Raw genomic sequence first — 20921 nt, 5'->3', positions numbered from 1 at the left:
AAGAGATTCACAAATCTATCATCAACAAGGATATAAAACAAAGTTGTTAAGAATAGCGCATACCTCAAGCACGATTTTTCAAAATCGGGAATAGGAATAGGAATGGATACTTGGATTTCATGTCCTCCTCGACCTCCTAAGAAACTTCCTCGGACTTTTGGTTATGCCATAGAACCTTTACCAAAGCCACATCTTTCATTCGTAACCTCCAAACTTTTCAATCCAAGATCTCACCGAGACCTCCTCATAAGACAAGGAGTTTAATATACCAATGTCCTCCAAAGGAACAATCAATAAAGGATCACTAACACATTTCCGCAACATGGACACATGGAATATCGAATGAATAAAGTTCATGCTAGAGGGAAAATCCAACTCGTATGGAACACTACCAATCCATCTAAAAACAACATATTGGCCAACATACCGTGGACTAAGATTTCTCTTCTTTCCAAACCACATCACTCCCCCATGGGAGATACCTTCAAGAACACCCAATCTCTAAACTCAAACTCCAAATCTCTTCACCTTTCATCCGCATAGGACTTTTGACAACTATGGGTGACCTTAATCCTATTCCCAATTACCTTCACCTTTTTCATAGCTTGGTGAACCAAATCTAGGCCAAACATTTCTGCTTCACCAACCTCAAATCACCTAATAGGAGACCTACACCTCATACCATACGAAGCATCAAATAGGGCCATAATAATGCTAGAATGGTAACTATTATTATAAGCAAACTCAATCAAAGGCAAATGTCCTATCATCTACCACCATAGCCAATCACACTGACTCGCAATATATCTTCCAAGGTCTGAATAGTCCTTTTGACTTGGCCATCTGACTACGGGTGAAAAGATGTACTAAGACTCACTTTGGTCACCAAACCATGCGAAAAAGAATAGCAGAAATAGGAAAAGGATTGGGTACAATGATCAGAGATAATTGAGAAAGGAACCATTCAACTTTACAACCCTTTGAAGAGGTAACTTCACATAATCCTCGACAGAAAAAGTTATCCTAATGAGCAAGAAGTGAGCGGACTTAATCATCTTATCCACGAAGGCCTAAATGGAGTAAGATTGATTCCACGATCGCAGAAAGCTGGTAACAAAATCCATATCAATTATCTCTTATTTCCACAGCAGTAATTCAATTTATTGAAGTAACCCACCGAGCCTCAAGTGCTCCACCTTCACTTGTTGACATACCATACACTTAGCCACAAAGTCGGCCACATCCCATTTTATGTTATTTCACCAATACATCTCCTTGAGATCATGATACATCTTTGTTGAATCGGGATGAACTGTATACTGTAACCCATGGGCCTCGACCAAAATCCAGCCTCGTAACTCATCCACATCTGGAATACACAACCTCCTTTGGTACCTAAAGAAACCATCTCCACCGATGTTAAAAACCATAACCTTTTTCCTACCCACATGACATGACTTGGCCTGGGGCCTCGTCGTAATGGGTGTCCCAAGTCCGATCGGCACCAGAGACCACCCCTATTACCCAACCTCCAGCCACCTTCTCTGAGTTGGCAAAATTTTAAATATATAACAAGATAACATAACTATACAGATTACAGACTTTGGGATAGGTCTATTACCAAGATCGACCTAACCAAGTCTAACCATCCCATACCAATCGTCCAACCATACCAGGCAAAACTCAACTATAGATCCAACCATAACCAAATAAGTTCCATTAATAATTAAATAATCCTAAAAAGAAATACGATAGAACAGTGAGAAATTTTATCCAATAATGCAAGTTCTAATACCAATACCAATGCTAAGGTTGATACCAATACCGATCCCTCCTATACCAACCCATAGTAGTTCCACAAAAATCTCTAACAAAAAGAACACAAATATTCGATTGGGATAAGCCTCCAGCCATAGCCAAAATCAATATCCATAAATAATCCAGAGTATGAAATAACATCCATGAAATGGAGCCTACCGAATGGATGAAAGCTCACCACTTCAATACAAAGCTGACCCCCTAGTGTCTGAATGCTAAGCAGGAGGAGTAGAATGGCCAATTCCTACGTCGCGTGGGGATACAGCCGCCCTAAGATCGGTTAACAGGTGAACGCTAGCATGAAATCAGGATAAGAATAAAATAATGCAAATTATAAAACTAAGTAAAACCATCTATATTCACATAAATCATACATAGATATATATAACCATGCTGGGAAAGGGAACCGAGATTAGCATGCCACTTAAAACCTTTACCTGGGTTGTGTAGCTTTGCCGTCCTAACCTACCCATGGGCTATATGGGTTCAGCTCCCCCTATTAAAGGGGCCCAATGTGTGAAGCCGCATAACCAGAGAAAAGAACTTAGGATGACTAGTACATCTATAAAAATATTAAGTGTGACATCATGTACACCGTCACTAGGACCAAACTCATGTCGGCAAACATAAGTTTCTAGTTTAGGTCCCCCCAGGATCTCCACCTTCAACGGCTTTGCTACACATCCCCTTTTAAGCCTAATTAGAACTATTTTCTAACCAAACCATTATTCCATTATTATTAACCGAGGCTAGTAGATAGTGTCATCGTCATACCGACTATAACTTACAAGTATTTTCCTTAGCCAAACATTTTGAGATCAAGGGATTCTCATGTACCTATAGATCATATTATCCAATTAACTTGGGGGATTCCCATGCACCCCACAAGTATGTTTATAAAGCCAAACCATTCCAAAACCAGTTAAACCATTCATATCATTTAGGGTTCCATTACCAAGTTTAAACCATACATAAGTTCCATTGAAAAACCAATATTACAGTAAAAACATTGTTATAGGAATTTTATCAAACACATTGGGGGCATAGTATTACCAATACCAAAATCCATTACCAATAACCATTCTCATACATCCAATTATCCAAAACCACGATTAATGCATATAGAAGAATAATTAAAACATTAAAAAACCATAACCAAGTATTTATAACCAAACCCCCAAATTATATTTAAAACCGCAAAATCATACAACATTCAAATCATGAAAACATTGCATAAAACCATGCCTTTAGTTGGAACTAACAATGAGGGAAGAGAGCACTCCTTAAACCAAGATGATGGTGGAGCGAAATCACCAAGACAAGCCCCAATTTACTCCTTAAGATGAAACCCTAGCTTTCCTTGACCAAACTTTACGGAGAATTTAAGAGTGTTTTCTAAGTGTTTAAGAATAGAATAGTAGGGCAAATAACCTCTCAATAGGAATATAAGTCATGGGGGCTTATTAGGATAAGTGGAAAAATGTCCAGATTGCCCTCACTTAAACTACATTTAATTTCTGTCATAGGGAATGACTGACCCTTACGAATCATACCCCCCTGTATGAGTGGTACCCACCTCTCATACCCTATGCTCTCCCCCTAGACCCCAACACTACCCCAAGGTACGACACACCCAAACCCAAGCCATACCAAGTGTACGACTAGTAACCATAAACCGTACCCCAAGGAGAATAAAATCTAAGAGGTTTGAACACTGACCACCATACGAGTCTTTATGATTAGTACCCTAGCTTACGGCTCATGGTTAGCCACTCTAACTTAGATCCTACCAAAGTCACTAAGTCCAAGGTTAAGTGAAGTAACCGAACAACCTGTATCCATCGATACGACTTGTACCACCCAAGTTGTACCCATTCCAGTGACTAAATCCATCACACTAACCAATACTGGTCAGTATATGATAGGACAATACCTCACGTACCCAAGTGTATGACTCGTTCCCTAATTCGCATCTTTCCCAGAAACCAAAAATCAAGGAAATTTTCTAAGATCCATAAACTAGGGTATTTCAGTCTTTCCCACTAGGAACATTCATCCCCAAATGATGGACAAGGTAAGGTAAACACAAGCATGATTCATTTGTATTATCAAATATATTTCCAATCTTTAACAAATTTTGAAAACAAAGAGGCAAAGATATTAATATTTCCTTTAACAAATTCAAAAAATAAAGATGAGTTAAAGACACATACCTTCCGCACGAATTCCAGGAGCAGAAAACAGATGCGGATACTTGGACTTTATATCCTCCTCCACTTCACATGTATCTTCTTCCACCTTATGGTTCTTCTATATAACCTGAATTGAATCCACATCCTTGGTTCACACTCAACGAACTTTCCTATCCAAGATGTCAACTGGGACCTTCTCATAAGACAGAGAGTCTGAGATACCCAACCCCTCTAAAAGAACAATCAAAGAAGATTGCCAATGCACTTTCTTAACATGGAAACATGAAATACCAACTAAAGCTCAAACTAGAAGGCAACTCCAATTCATAAGCCACATTACCAACCCTTCGCATAACCACATAAGGACCAACAAATTAGAGACTGAGCTTCTCCTTCTTACCAAACTGCATTACTCCATTTATGGGAGATCTCTTCAGGAACACCTTATCCCTAACCTCAAACTCTAAGTCTCTACGCCTTACATTTGTATAGGACTTTTCACGACTTGGGTAGCCTCAAGCCTATCCCGAATCACCTTCACCTTTTTCATAGCCTATCAAACTAAGTATGGTCCAAATATACCCGCCTCACCAAGCTCAAACCACCCAATAGGAGATCTACACCTCCTACCATACAATGCTTCAAAAGGGGTCATACCAAACTAGAATGATAGCTATTATTGTAAGAAAACCTCACCAAAGATAGATGCTCAACCCAATTGCCATCATAATCAATCGTACATGCCCGAAGCATATCCTCCAATGTCTGAATTGTCCTTTTCGCTTGGCCATCCAACTGTGAATGGAAAGCAGTAGTCAGATTAACCTTGGTACCCAACCCTTTCTGCAAAGACCGCTAGAAATGGGATGAAAATTGTGTACCACTATCAAAGATTATCAAAATAGGTACCCCATGCAACTTCACAATATCCTAAAGATCTAACTTCACATAATCCTCTGCTAAAAAGGTAGTCCTTACTGGCAAGCAGTAACAAGACTTTGTAATCCTATCCATAATAACCCAAATGAGTTAAATTAGTTCAGAGAATGAGAAAGATCACTAACAAAATCCATATTGATTACCTCCCATTTCCATTCAATCAGATCAATTTCTTGATATAACCCACCAAGCCTCAAGTGCTAAACTTTAACTTGTTGATACACCATGCACTTGGCTACGAAATCAGCCACATCTTTTTTCATACCATTCCACCAATATATCTTCTTAACGTCATGATATATCTTCGTCAAGCTGGGATGAACAACATAGCGCAATTTATGCACCTCAGCGAAAATCCTCTGTCACAACCCATTGACATCAGGAACACACAACCTCCTTTAGAATAGAAAAGTACCATTACCACTGATCTCAAAGACCAATACCTTTTGCCCAACAACATCACTCTTGATTTTCATCAAGACAGGAACTAGCACTTGCTTTTCCTTAACCTCTATACCAAGAGATGACCTAACCACTTCCTGAACCATCAAACCACTATTCTTGGAGTCTAAGAGACAAACTCCAAGATTGGCCAAGTGGTGAATATCCTTTACCAATTCCCGTTTTCCTTTCTTCACCTGAGCCAAACTCCTCATGGATAACCTACTAAGAGCATCAGCAACCACATTAGCCTTACCTGGGTGATAGTGCAGACTCATATCATAGTCCTTAAGAAGCTCTAATCATCTTCTCTACCTGAGATTTAGCTCCATCTAAGAGAACACATACTGTAAACTCTTATGATAAAAAAAAATATCCACGCGCACTCCATACAAGTAGTGCCGCTAGATTTTCAAAGGAAAAACCATCACCAATAGCTCCAAATCATGAGTAGGATAGTTCCTCTCATGCACCTTCAACTACCTAGAAGCATAGGCAAATCACCTTCCCATGTTGCATCAAGACATAACCAAGTCCCATCCAGGTGCATCACAATAAACCACAAACCCCTTATTACCTTCAAGTAATGTCAAAATCTGAACCGAAGTTATCTTGTCTTTCAACTTATAAAAACTCCCATCATAAGGATCCGACGTAGAAAACTTAACCTTCTTCTGAGTCAATTTGGTCAAAGGAGCAACTATCACAGAAAAGCTCTCCACAAACTATCGATAATACCTAGCTAAACCCAAAAAGCTCTGAATATTAGTTGGACTCGTGGGTCTAAGCCACCTTTTAACCACAACCACCTTTTGATCCATCATGATTTCCTCACTAGAAATGATATAACCAAGAAAAGTCACAGCATTTAACCAAAACTCACATTTAGAGAACTTGGCATACAACTGTTGTTCCTTCAAGGTATGCAATACCACACAAAAGTGATTGTCATAATCCACCTCACTTTTAGAATAAACCAAGATATCATTAATAAACACAATGATAAGCATATTCATCAAGTCCATAAATATCATCGGGGCATTAGTCAAACCAAATGACATCACCAAGAATTCAAAGTGCCCATACCGAGTACGAAAAAACATCTTAGTGTTTTCCTCTCCCTAATACTACGCTGATGATACCCAGACCAAAGATCTATCATAGAAAAGAACTTGCCACCTTGCAACTGATCAAACAAGTCAACTATCCTTTAAAGAGGATACTTGTTCTTGACAGTTACCTTATTTAACTGTTGATAGTCAACATACATTCGAAGGGAACCATCATTTTTGTGCGTGAACAACTCTGGTGCACCCCACTGGGATATACTAGGATGAATAAACCCCTTATCCAGAAGATTCTTAAGTTGCTCCTTGAGTTCTCTCAACTCAGTCAGAGCCATTCTATAAGAAGGAATAGATATTGGACGAGTGTCCAGAACTAAATCAATACCAAACTCTATTTCCCTATTTAAAGGAACACCTAGAAGATTATTCGAAAAGACCTTAGGAAAGTCATTTACGAACAGAACTAAGTAAAACAAATGACCCTCCGAGTTAGAATCTTTAACCTAGACCAAGTGATAGAGACAACCCTTAAAGATTGACCTTCGAGCTCTAAAATAAGAAATAAACCGTACTGTAGGATCCAGGAAACCACCCTCCCACTCTATAATAGGTTCACCGAGGAACCTAAAGACAAACTTATAGGTCTGACAATCTAAGGATCCTAACAAGAGTGTAAATAATCTATCCCATGAATGACATCAAAGTCTACTATATCTAGTTTAAATAAATCCACCAAATTTTGCCTATCACCAACAGATACCACACCCCTATAGACTCTCTTAGCAATAATCGAGTCACCTACTGGGGTAAAAATAGAAAAAGGATCCGAGACAACCTCAATATCAAAACCAATACATACAGCCACAAATGAGGTCACATAAGAAAGAGTGGACCCTAGATTAAGCAGACAATACACGTCACGAGAAAAGAGTTATAATGTACCAGTGACGACATTAGGTGACTGAGATTCTTACCGAGATGCAAGAGCATATAACCTATTTTGTCCTGTACCGGTACCAGAAGCAAGATCAGACACCGAAGCCATACCACTAGGCGCAGGAGCAGAAGATAAAGCAACTGGAGCTTTGTCCACTCCCAAAGCTCCCTTACCAATCGGACAATTCTTGAGCATATGGATTGGTTGGCTATATTTAAAACACTTGTACATACCTTCATCATAATAGCCTCGATGAAGGCGACCACAGAAGAGGCATGGAGGGCATGAAAAAGTTGATTGACCCCCACTCGCCTGAGATTGGGCACCTTGTGCCTTAAAATTATCACCACTTTGCAAATACCCATCACCGACTACCTCGGGTAAGGAGCGCTAGTAGTAGAGAAGGAACGAAAACTTCCCAACTTCTTCTTTATCTATTTACCTCTATCCCGACTGCTCTGCTGTAGAGCATCACTCAACTCAAAAAACCTACTCTTCTCACCCATTCTTTTTCCAAACTCTGCCTATTTTTTCTTTTCTTCCTCCACCTGCTGCATATGAACAACTAACCTTGAAATATCCATATCCTTAATCAGCAAAGCAGTCTTGCTTTCAAGTATTAGATCTTGAGATAGCCAAGAAATGTACTTTCTTATTCTCTCCCTTATGTCAGCAATCAAATCAGGAGCACACCTTGATAGCTGATGAAACTTCAAGGCATATTCCTTAACAGATATTTAACCTAGCTTAAGATTCACAAACTCCTCCATCTTTGCTTGCCTCAACTCTTAAGGAAAGAAATAATCCAAAAGTTTTAGAAAAGGCATCCTATTAATGAGGGGTGATTTTACCATGCATTCAAACTTAATATTCATACATATTACCTTATTTTGAATGAAAAAATGAGACATAATTATGATAAAATACACTAATATCCACTCTTTGCAGGCATAGAGTTGAGGGAGTAAAAAGATGTGGATTGAAGCTTGAAATGATCAAAAGAGAGTAAGAAAGTGTAGTTAAAGATCAGGAGAAGAAGGGCCTTAGTTATCGTAGTCGTGGTCTGCTGACCGCGATCGTGACAGTCAAGCAGGGTCAATCAGCCCCTTAAGGACAACTCATCCACATCATCTTTATCCTTATCCCACTCCTCGTACCATTGGTATGCAATATCTTTGAGCAGATAAGCTATAAAGTTTACACCTTCCACATTAGTAGCATGTATTTCCCTAAATATCTTCTCTATTTCATTCAAGAAAGCCTGAGGATCTTCCTCTACCTTCACGCTAGTAAAAGTAGAAGGATTCAGCTTTATAAACTGGCCAACCCTTGTGGCCTCAGCAGACAACCCACCAGACAGCAGTAGCCAAAAAGCAATAACATGAATAGATTGGCAAAATTATGCATAAGTCACCTCACCTTGAGCAGGACTAGTAGCAACCAGCGGAACTCTAGAGTAATTAGGACCCTAAAATGAGTGCAAACTTCAGGTGTAGGATATACCCCATCAACATCATCCCCAAATAGGATAAAAGAATATTCTTGTGTTCTAGATCGTCGTGCCAAGATCATAAAAGCGAACAAAGAAGCATTAGAGAAGATTCCAGGACTTAGACTCCAAGCTTGAAATAAAATACCAAGAAAGTGAAACATTCCTAAATTCCTCGTAGACTCTCTCTTATGAGTGTGGCGTATTACACACCCTTAAAAAAAACTCTACTAGACACGACTTTGCGGACTTCCAATTAACCATAAACCTAAAGCTCTGATGCCAACTTGACATGAACTGACCCGAGGCTTTATCGTAATAGGCATCCCAAGTCCGACTGGGATCAGAGACCACCCTCATTACCTAACCCAACCTTCAATCGTCTGGCCTGAGTTCACTGAATTTTGAACATATAACAAGATAACTTAACTATCCAAATTATAGACTCTGGTATAGGTCTATTACTAATACTGACCCAATCGAGTCTGATCGTCTAATACCAATAGTCCAACCATACCAAGCCAAACTAAACCATAGATCCAAGCATAACCAAATAAGTTTCATTATTAATTAAATAATCCCAAAATGAAATATGATGGAACGGTGAAAAAATTTGTCCAATGATTCCAGCCCCAATACCAAAACCAATACTAAGGCTAAAACCAATACCAATCCCGCACATACCAACCCATAGTAGTTCCGCCAAAGCCTCTAACCAAAAGAATACAAATATTTGGTTGGTGCATGCCCCCAACTATAGCCAAACCAATATCCATAAATAATCCAAAGTATGAAATAACATTCATGAAATAAAGCCTTCCGAATAGGTGAAAGCTCATCACTTCAATCAAAATCTGACCTTAGAGTATCATAATGATAAGTAGGAGGGATACAATGGTCGGTTCCTACATCACGTAGGGATACATCTGCTCGAAGATAGGTTAGTGGGTGAATGCTAGTATTAACTTAGGATAAGGATAAAATAATGTCAATTATAAAAATGCACACAAACCATACATATATAACCATGCTGGGAAAGGGAACCGAGTTTAATATGCCATTTAAAACCTTTAGCTAGGTTGTGTAGCTTTGTCGTCCTAAACTACCCATGGGCTATATGGGTTCAACTCCCCCTGCTGAAAGGGCCCCAGTGTGTGAAACCACATAACCAGAGAAAAAAACCTAGGATGACTAGTACATCCTTCAAAATATAAAGTGTGACATCATGCACACAGTCACTGGGACCAACCTCATGTCGGCAAACATGAGTTTCCAGTTTAGGTCCTCCTGGGACCTCCACCTTCCATGACTTTGCTACACATCCCTTTTTAAGCTCAATTAGAACTATTTTCCAACCAAATTATTATTCCATTATTGTTAATCGAGGCTATTAGTTAGGGATATCATCATACCACTATAACTTGCAAGTATTGTCCTTAGCTAAACCTTTTTGAGATCAAGGGATTCCCATGTACCCATAGATCATATTATCCAATTAACTTGGAGGATTCTAATGTACCTCACAAGTATGTTTATTAAGCCAAACCATTCTAAAACTATTTAAACCATTCATATCATTTAGGGTTCCATTACCAAGGTTAAACCATATACAAGTTCCATTAAAAACAATATTATAGTGAAAGCATTATTATAGGCATTTTATCAAACACATTAGGGGCATACTTTTTCCAAAACCAAAATCCATTACCAGTAACCATTCTCATGCAACCAATTATCCAAAACCACCATTATGCATATAGAAGCATAATTAAAACATGGGAAAATCATAACCAAGAAATTATAACCAAAACCCCCAAATTATATTTGAAAACCCAAAATAATACAATATTTAAATCATGAAAATATTGCATAAAACCATGCCTTTAGTTAGAACTAACAATGAGGGAAGAGAACATGCCTTATACCAAGGTGATGATGGAGAGAAATCACCAAGACAAGCCCCAATTTACTCCTTAAGATAAAACCCTAGCTTCCTTTGCCCAAAACTCTAGAGAGGATTTAAGAGTGCTTTCTAAGTGTTTAAGAATAGAATAGTAGGGTAAATAACCTCCTAATAGGAAAGTCATGGGGCCTTAACAGGATAAGAGGGGAAATATCCATATTTCCCTCACTTAAACTGCATTTAATTCCCATCATAGGGTACGACTGACCCCTATGAGTCGTACCCACCCTGTATGAGTAGTACATACCTCTCGTACCCTAGGCTTTCCCCCTTGGACCCCAACACTTCCTTAAGGTATGACACACCCAAACCCAAGTCGTATCCAAGTGTACGACGGGTACCCATAAATGGTACCCCTGGCAGAATAGAATCCAAGAGGTTTGAACACTGACCACCATACGAGTCCTGGGTACGATTCGTACCCTAGCTTACAGATCATAGTGAGCTACTCTAATTCAAATCCAACCTAAGTCACTAAGTCTAAGGGTAAGTAAAGTAACCAAACAACCCAAATCCATAAATATGACTCGTACCACCCAATTCATACCCATTCCAGTAACTAAATCCATCCCACCAACTAACACTATTCAGCATACGATTGGACTATACCACCCATACCCAACTATACGACTCATTCCCAAAGTCATATCTTTCCCAAAAATCAGAAATTAGGGAAACTTTCTAAGGTCCAAAAACTATTGTGTTTTACCACATCATCCTTGATTTTTATCAAAAGAGGATCTAACACCTGCTTCTTTTTTATTTTCAAACTAAGAGATGACTGAGCCACCAGTTGCACAAGCACACCACCATCCTCAGAGTATAAGAGACAAACTCCAAGGTTAGCCAAATGACAAATAGCCTTCACTAACTCCCATTTATCCTTATCCATATGCGATAACCTACCCATGGACAACCTGGTAAGAGTATCAGCAAATATGTTAGCTTTACTTGGATGGTAGTAAAGACTTATATCGTAATCCTTGAGAAGCTCAAGCCATCTCCTTTGCCTGAGGTTAAGCTCTTAAAGAGTGAACACATATTGTAGGCTCTTATAATCGGAAAAGATGACAATATGCACCCCATAAATATAGTGACGAAAAATTTTCACTGCGAACACCACAGCTAACAATTCCAAATCATGAGTCAGGTAGTTCTTCTCATGAACTTTCAATTATGTAGAGGCATAAGCAACCACCTTACCATATTGCATCATCAAACAGCCCAAACCAACCCTGGATATATCACAATAGACCATAAAACCCTCAGTACCCTCAGGTAGAGTCAAGACCGGAGAAGAAATCAACTTATCCTTTATCTTCTCAAAAGTACCTTCACAAGCATCAGACCACAAGAATTTCACTTTCTCCTGAGTCAATTTGGTCAATGGAGAAACAATAGAAGAAAAACTCTCTATGGACCTCCTACAATACCTGGCTAAACCCAAGAAACTCTGAATGTCGGTTGGAGTCATAGGCCTAGGCCACTTCTTAATCATAGCAACTTTGGAGGATCCACCATAATCCCATCACTAGACACAACATAGCCCAAAAAGGTTATGGCATTCAACCAGAATTCATATTAAGAGAACTTAGCATACAACTGCTGATCTTTTAAGGTTTGGAACACAAGACAGAGGTGATTGGCATAATCCACCTCGTTCTTAGAGTACACCAAGATGTCATTAATAAAGACAATCACGAACAAATCTAGAAACTAATAAAAGACCCTATTCATTAAATCCATGAATGTCGCACGAGGATTGGTCAAACCAAATGATATCACTAGGAACTCAGAATACCCATACCAGGTATGGAAAGCTATCTTCAAGATAACCATCTCCCTAATATTTAATTGATGATACCCAAACTAAATATTGATCTTAGAAAATAATTTGGCACCCTGAAGTCGATTGAAGAGATTATCAATTCTCAAAAAGGGATACTTATTATTTACTACCACCTTGTTTAGTTGCCGGTAATTAATACCCATCCAAAGGGAACCATCCTTCTTACACATGAACAATACTGGTGCACCCTACGAGGACATACTAGGATGGATAAAACCCTTGTCTAAGAGATACTTTAGTTTCTCCTTGAGTTTTTTCAACTCGGTCGGAGCCATTCTATATGGGGGAATAGAAATTGGATGAGTGTCCATAATAAGATCAATACCAAAATCAACCTCCCTATAGGGAAGGATACTGGGAAGTTCATCAAGGAATACCTAGGGAAACTCATTTACCATAGGAACCACAAGCAAAGAAGGACCTTCTAATTTAGAATCTTTAACCTAGACCAGATAAAAAAAACCTTAGAAATTGATTTTCGAGCTCTAAGATATGATATAAACCTTCCCTCAGGAGCTAAGAAACCACCCTCCTACTAAACAATTAGCTCATTAAGGAAATTAAACAAGACCTTATGGTCCAATAATCTAAAGTAGCATAGCACGAGTGCAACCAGTCTATCCCCAGAATAACATCAAAATCAACCATGTCTAACTCTATCAAGTCTACAAATATTTCTCTACTACCAAAGGCTAACACACACCCCAAAAGAAATATAAAAAGGGTCTGACAGATAATTAGGACCAAAATCAAAATACACAACCACAAATGAGGTCACATAAGAGAGAGAGGACCCCGAATCAAGTAAACTGTACACATTATGGGAAAAAAATTTCAACATACCAGTAACAAAATCAAGAGATACCTCAAACTCCTAACGAGTAGTGAGAGCATAAAAGAGGTTTTGACTAGCGTTGGAGCCAGAGGTTGTACCCTTTAGTGCTGGATCTAAAGAAAAGGAACCAGGAACCTTGTTTGCCCCAGAAGCTACTCTAGAGGTACAATCATGCTATATATGACTAATCTGACCATACATTAAACATTGGTTACTCCCTTTCTCATACTGACCATGATGATGTTTACCATAGAATCTGCAAGGAGGGTAGGATAGTGCAAATTGGGCCCTACTGGCCTAAGATTGGGCAACCTGTGCCCTAGAAGTATCACCACCCTAAAAATATAAATCTCCCAACAGCTATGGGTAGGATTACTATCCATATAATAGGAGCTAGGACTCCTCCAACCCTTCCTTTTAGGCCACTTTCCACTCAAATTATGGCCCCCGCTCTATTTTGAAAACCAAGATCTCTTACTATGCCTCTCATCAATCTAAGTATGTTTCTCCTTCTCCTCCTCGACCTGCTGTATGTGCACCACCAATCTGGAGATATCCATGTCCTTGATCAATAAGGCAGTCTTATTCTCAAGGATTAACTCACGAGACAATCCCGAAGCAAATTTTCTCATTTTGGCCCTTTTATTAGATACCAATTCACGAGCATATTAGGACAATTCATAGAAGGGTTTGCATGAACATCAGATCTTCTTAGAGGCATGATATGAAAGATGAGCAAATGGAAATTAAAAGAGTCCAAGGCCTTAGACTCTATAGCTTATAAATAAGACAGTAAAAAAGGGACATATTCCTAAATATCTCATAGCTTCTCTCTTATAAGTGTGGTGTGCTACATGGCCATAAAAGAGACTCTACTTAACACGGGTTTGTGGACACCTAAATAACCATGAACCTAGCTCTGATACTAACTTTCATGACCTGAATTGGGGCCTGGACGTGATGGGTATCTCAAGTCCCACATGGATCAGATATCACCCCCTTTATTTAACCAAATCAATATATCAACTACAAGTGTTGGATGAATTCTGAACATATAGCAAGATAACGGAAAGTAAGTCTAATAATAAATCTTAAGGTATATAATTCAATCCACCAAACAACATACAAAATAATCACACCCAAGTCCATAGTAATTCATAAAGCCTCTATAAAACCGAAGTCAATAACATATCAGGATATGCCTCGGACAATAGCCAAAAACAATGTCTAAACCATGTCTAAGATAAAGGGTAAAGACCATGAAATAAATGCCTTCCAAAGTATGGAATCTCACCACTTCAATGTCGATCTCACGAACCGCTGGGTCACCTAGTCACTGTATAGGAAAAGATGTAAAAACTTTGGTTCCTCTAACACGTAGGGATACAACATTCAGAGATGGTTAGCAGTTGGAGCACTAGAATGTAACACAGCGATAGAGGAATAAAATAATGCCATTAATTAAAGCAAGTCAAATCATTGTATTCAATCATATGTATACATATATATATATATATATATATACAGATACATATTATGCTGGGATAGGAAACAACGCTTAGCATGAACTTAAAAACATTAACCTAGGTTGTGTAGCATAACCGTTATAAAATAAGGCACCCATGAGCTAAATGGATCCAGCTCACCCCTAGCTGGAAGAGCCCAAGTGTGTGTCGTCACATGAACCAGAGAATACCCATTTAGTATACACCATTACGGAGGACTCAAACCTCCTAGCATAAATCAAGGTGACGTAGCACCAATGTATACACAATGGGTACTCAAACCTCCCATTCATATATGCATTTGGGGGTCTCAAACCTTCAATCATATAGAAACCTACACCGGCTAGTGTGGTTTCCAGTGTTAGCTGTTCGGACTCCACTTTCAAGGACTAACTATACATTCCTTTTTAAAGGCCAATTAAAATATTCTTTACACTTACACACAACCATTAATCCAATTACTTACCAAAGGCATCCTGTTGTTATAATTATACCAACCCCACTTGCAAGTGTACAATATCCTATAACCATTATCATTCAACTTTGGGTTTCGAACCCATAGTCTATACAAAGCCATCAATTTAATTTAACATTTAGAGACTCAGATCCATGTATCCATTTAAACCACCAAGGTTATAATTCAAATTAACATATGGCCAACAAGACTTTTATAAAACCTTTTACCAACTAATTACATTATTTAGGCCAATTTCTTAGTTTAAAATATTTTAATTTAATTTATGGTCATCAAGACCCTTACAAAATCATTTGTCCTTCATTAACATTTCTATACCAAGCATTAGTTCAAAACCTGATCTATCATGTTACTAGTTCGTTCTCTTAGACATTTTCACAAACACATTGAGAGCATACCATTTCCAAGACCAAAACCAAAGTAAAAACCATCAAGTTTAGGGTTGATCATGACCCAATTGTTAAACCACAATTATCAATCACCCATATGTGCAAAACTATCATTAAAACATATATAAATACAATTTAAACCAAGAGTAAACAATAGCCGACAATATGCAACAAAACCCTCAACATTGGTTTTCAAAACCTCATTTATGATTCAAGAACAATATTGAAAACACATGATATTTGAGAAATAGCAATGAAGGAAGAGTCACATGCCTTTTTCACAAAGATTCGCTAACTTAACTCTTAAACTTCTAGATGGATACCTTGTATAAACCCTAGCCCAATCTTCAAGAGAGAGTTTAGAGAGGATTTTAGGAGTGTTTTGATATTTCAAACTGTGTTATAGAAGGCTAAAATATGTTTTAAGACATGGGGTCTTAAGGGTTTTTGGGTGGGAAATGCCTAAAATATCCTCATCTTAAAAGCTAGAAAATATGCGTAGGAAGGTATAGTTTGCGCCTTCCACTCGTACCCATATCATATGAGTGGTACCCTCTACTCATATATTGATCAGAATATTGGACACAATAATCTGTCCAACATACGACTCCTTAGTTACAAGCATACCCTACCATATGACTAGCAGAATGTCAAGGCTAGACACCAAATAATATATGGTTTGGACCTTACTATTTGTACCTTAACATATGACTCTATGATGACTTCTTGTACCAAGAATAAAACTTGTCCAATATGACACTGACTAGCATACGACCAAGTACTTCAAACCGTATCTACTCTATATGAGTAGAATGATATAGTTCTATGAAACACAGAATGTTCAAGGCTCAGAAAATTTTACAAGGGCCAAAGTTTGAGGTGCTTTATGGGTGTTGGTTATTGGTATTAGCAATGGTTTATGTACATATTACCCATGTATTGTGTTTAACCTTATTACCTTATTATATGTTCAGGATTTAGTCTTCAACATCGTGTATGCTTGTTTGACTAGGTGAGGGGTGATCTCTGATCCTCGATAGACATGAGATACCCATCATGGACAGGCCCTAGTTTAAGTCATGATAAAGTTGGTATCAGAGCCTAGGTTCACGGTTAGTTGGGTATCTATAAATTTGTATAATGTAGAGTCTCTTTTATGGGTGAGTAGCACGCCACGCTTATAAGGGAGAGGTTATGAGATATTTAGAAATATTTTCCTTTCTTGTTGTCTTATTCTCATGCTATAGAGTCTAAGGTCTTGGATTTCTCTAACTTTTATTTATTTACCTTTCAAATCATGCCTCCTAGATGATCTGAAGCTTATGGAAACTCATTAGTCTAGCCTAAGGACAATGTGGGCAGATCTCGTCAAACTTATGGGGTACAGACCCAATCAAGGGTCACTGCTTTTAATTGCCCCATAGAGTTCTGCCTATTTTCACTAATCAGTTCTAGCTAGTGAAACTCATACTCAGTCAGTCACCTCAAAGAGATATTACTAATGTTGAGTTTCACCAATTTATTCATATGTTGACCCAGCTAGTGACATCTCAGTCATGTTAAATGATTACTATTGGTATTGTTGGGAGTTCATCTGAGGCCACTAGAGTTGGCCGGTTTATGAGTTGAGCCATCCAACTTTCACTGGTACTAAGGTTGAAGGGGATCCTTAAGATTTTATACATGAGATGGAGAATATCTTTTGGGTTATGCATGCTATTAATGTAGAGGGTGGGGAATTCACTGCTTATTAATTGAAGGATTTAGCATATCAATGGTATGAAGAGTAGGAGCATCTTAGGGATGATGATGTTGAATCCGCTTTGTGGGATGATTTCTCTAGTGCTTTTCTTGATTTTTTCTTTCATCAGGAGTTAAGAGAGGCAAAAGCTGAGGAGTTTGTGAACTTGAAGCAATGTAGGACAATGGTGATAGGATATACCTTGAAGTTCCACTTGGTGTCGCGATATGCTCCTGAGCTAATGTCTAGAATGAGGGCTAGAATGAGGAAATTTGCTTCTTATTATCCTATGAGTTAATTTTGGAGAGTAAGGAAGCCTTGTTGAGTAAGGATATGCATATCTCTAGGCTTATGCTGTATATGCAGTAAGTGGAGGAAGAAAAGAAGAAAAAAATAGAGATTGAAAAGAGGAAAAGTAAAAAGTTTTGGTATTTGAATTAGAGTGAAGGCCAGTAGTAGAGCGATAGAGATAGTAGAAAATTGTCTAAGAAAAAGTAGGCAACTCTAGTTCTTATTTAAAGGCTAGTGCACCATTTTTGAAGTCGTCCTAATATCATCGATTTCAGAGTGGTGATGGTGTAGGGCACAAGATACCTAATCTTAGGCCAATGGTGCCCAATAATCTCTATCCTATCTTTCTTGTAGATTTTATGGCTAGTCGTACTATGGTTAGTGTAATAAGGAGAGGAATATGTGTTTTAGTTGTGGTTGTATTGGTCATATACAGTAGGATTATCCTTCTATAGTTGCTTCTGGGGACAACAAGGTTCCTGTTGCTACTTCATCATCTTCTTCACTAAAGGGTGCCACTTCTAGTATAGGCACCGGTAGAAATCGCAAGTATGCTCTTACTACCCGTCAGGAGTCCAAGGAATCTCTTGATGTCATCATTGGTATGTTAAAACTTTACAAAAATATAACGGAGAGGAGACGATAAAGACCATATGTTTTTTCACCATACATGACTAATCACAGAGAAACGCTGAGTGAATAACAATTTATATTAGTACAAATTTAAAAATCTTAAATTAACATAATAGGCTGCAATAAATAAGAATTGTAAATCGAAATAAGATTACAATGGCTAAGTCACAATTGTATTCCTAAAGAGATGTATTAGACTTGAAAAAGAGGACTCTAACAGTTTCAATATCAATTGAGGATTAAACAAATAACTTTCAAAATTGATATGATGGTTATATAGAATTCAGGAAATAGAACAATCGAGGTCGATAGTAATAATAGAAACTTTTAAACTTCTTACAATATTATGAAATATGAAAAAATTCCAATCAAGTGTCGTAAACACAAATAATTTGTGCATCATTATTACGATATTAATAATTCATCTTTCGTTTCACCTTAGAATTGAAGAATCAAAAGATACACCGCACTCAAGTTTAGAAGTTCAATACATTAAATGATCAATTTGGTTTTTCAATTCACACTCACATTTCAATAGCTGATGGTCTCCCACATACAACAAAAGAAATAATTCATTAATAGTTTAATTATACTTTGTTCGTTTTATTTTAGTTGGTCTTTATTGACTTGGCAATCCCTTTAAGAAAATATTTAATAAAGATTTATTTTACTAATGTAATCCTATTGATTACACATTGAAAATATAAATTTAAATATATACACTTTACATAATCATTTAATGATAGAGGTAGTATTGAAAAAACATAATAAACTTCTCTTGATTTTAAACTTGGACAACTAAAATAAACCACATATTTTTAGCAAAAATGCCGATTAATGTGAAACGAAGAAAATAGTATTTTTACCTCTGACAAATGTTACTAAAAAGTATCTAATTGTAAAGACAAATATGTCATGTAATTTTATAAAAACATTTTGGTATAACTTTTTATTTTTATTGATACCATGAAATCAAACTATAAGTAAATATGATAAGCAATCATATATACTTCTTAAAATTGAACACCAAAACAACCACTTCATAAGTTACCGAAACTCAATTCCTCCTTGATTTTTGTTCCAAAATTCAAAGAGATTTGAAGACGCTAAAACAATTATACTAAATTCCAAAATAAATGATTGAAATTCACATATATTATAATAAAATAATATGATAATCGAGATATTAGAACAATATAATTAAAGGTAACCTTTAACCCGATCGAACATTTATCTATCATTAAAAAAAATAGTAGATAGCAACAAAACAAAAGCTAAAACATAAAATATGATAATCGAGATATCATAACAATAATATTAAACCTTACCTTTACATAAAAATTTCTTAAACCTGATCGAACGTTCATCTACTGCCTATATTGAACAGAAAAATAACATATACGAACAGAATAATAAGATAACCAACATATCTGAACAATACAATTAAATCTAACCTTAATACTGAAATTTCATAAAACCTCACTAAATATTTATCTACCACTTGTATTAAACAGAAAAAATAATAAATAGTAACAGATCTCTAGATATCACAATATCAATATATATTTCAAAATCTGTAACAACCCAAAACTAAATAAAAAAATAAATACGATTAAAAAATCTGATTATTTTCACCACTAAAACCCCTATACATTAAACCTAACAACTATAAAATAGATATAAAAAATCAAAGAAAATCTTTTTACAATGACAATAACAATTTTAGAATGATAATCAAAGAAACACTACACCTAAAAAGTATCAATAATTGGTAGAAGAATCTCAAGAAAATTGAAAGAATAATTTTCTTGAAGTATTTTCGGCGAACAAGAATTTTATTAGTAATTGATAGAAAAAATCCCAAGAAAAATTGGAAGAACAGTTTTCTTGGAGTATTTTCGACAGACACCCATGTGTTGTTTGGAGTGTGTGTATATATATTGAATATGTATGGTGAATTCAACAAATCAAACCTAGATAAATTACCAAACAAAAATTATCTTTTCCATATATTTTAAAACTCCTAATTGTAAAAGAATAGGAGTTAATATTATAAAAAAATAAATAATAATTAAAAAAAAATGAAAAAACTACTTTGTCTATTATAAAGTGTTTTAATAAAGGACAAAAAATTCAAATCATTAGTCTAAGGGTCTTCATACTTTTAATATATTATAGATTATAGATAAATTTATTATGTCTCGTAATAGTTAGGAATCTTCTTTTGATTATTTCCGTCTAATTAAGGAATCTAAATCCTTCGTGACTTTTTTAACCAAAAAATTTCTATAACTTTTCATTCTTTTTAATTGTAGGACTTCTTTTAATTTCCCTTCCATATTTTTAATTTTTTTAAA

At 36.8% G+C, this 20921-nt stretch overlaps 1 protein-coding gene across 1 annotated transcript in view; it reads right to left on the bottom strand.

Moving 5' to 3' along the window:
- Nucleotides 1-7427: 7427 nt before the first annotated feature.
- Nucleotides 7428-20921, bottom strand: part of LOC124887124 — a 35170-nt gene continuing 21676 nt past the window's right edge. The window contains exon 2 of the mRNA XM_047396307.1: nt 7428-7784. Within this exon, the coding sequence (XP_047252263.1) occupies nt 7428-7784 (357 nt within the window). The remainder of the gene's footprint in view (nt 7785-20921) is intronic.

Source organism: Capsicum annuum, chromosome 9, assembly GCF_002878395.1.
Source record: "Capsicum annuum cultivar UCD-10X-F1 chromosome 9, UCD10Xv1.1, whole genome shotgun sequence".
Lineage (NCBI taxonomy): Eukaryota > Viridiplantae > Streptophyta > Magnoliopsida > Solanales > Solanaceae > Capsicum > Capsicum annuum.
This window is presented reverse-complemented; position numbering and strand designations above follow the sequence as displayed.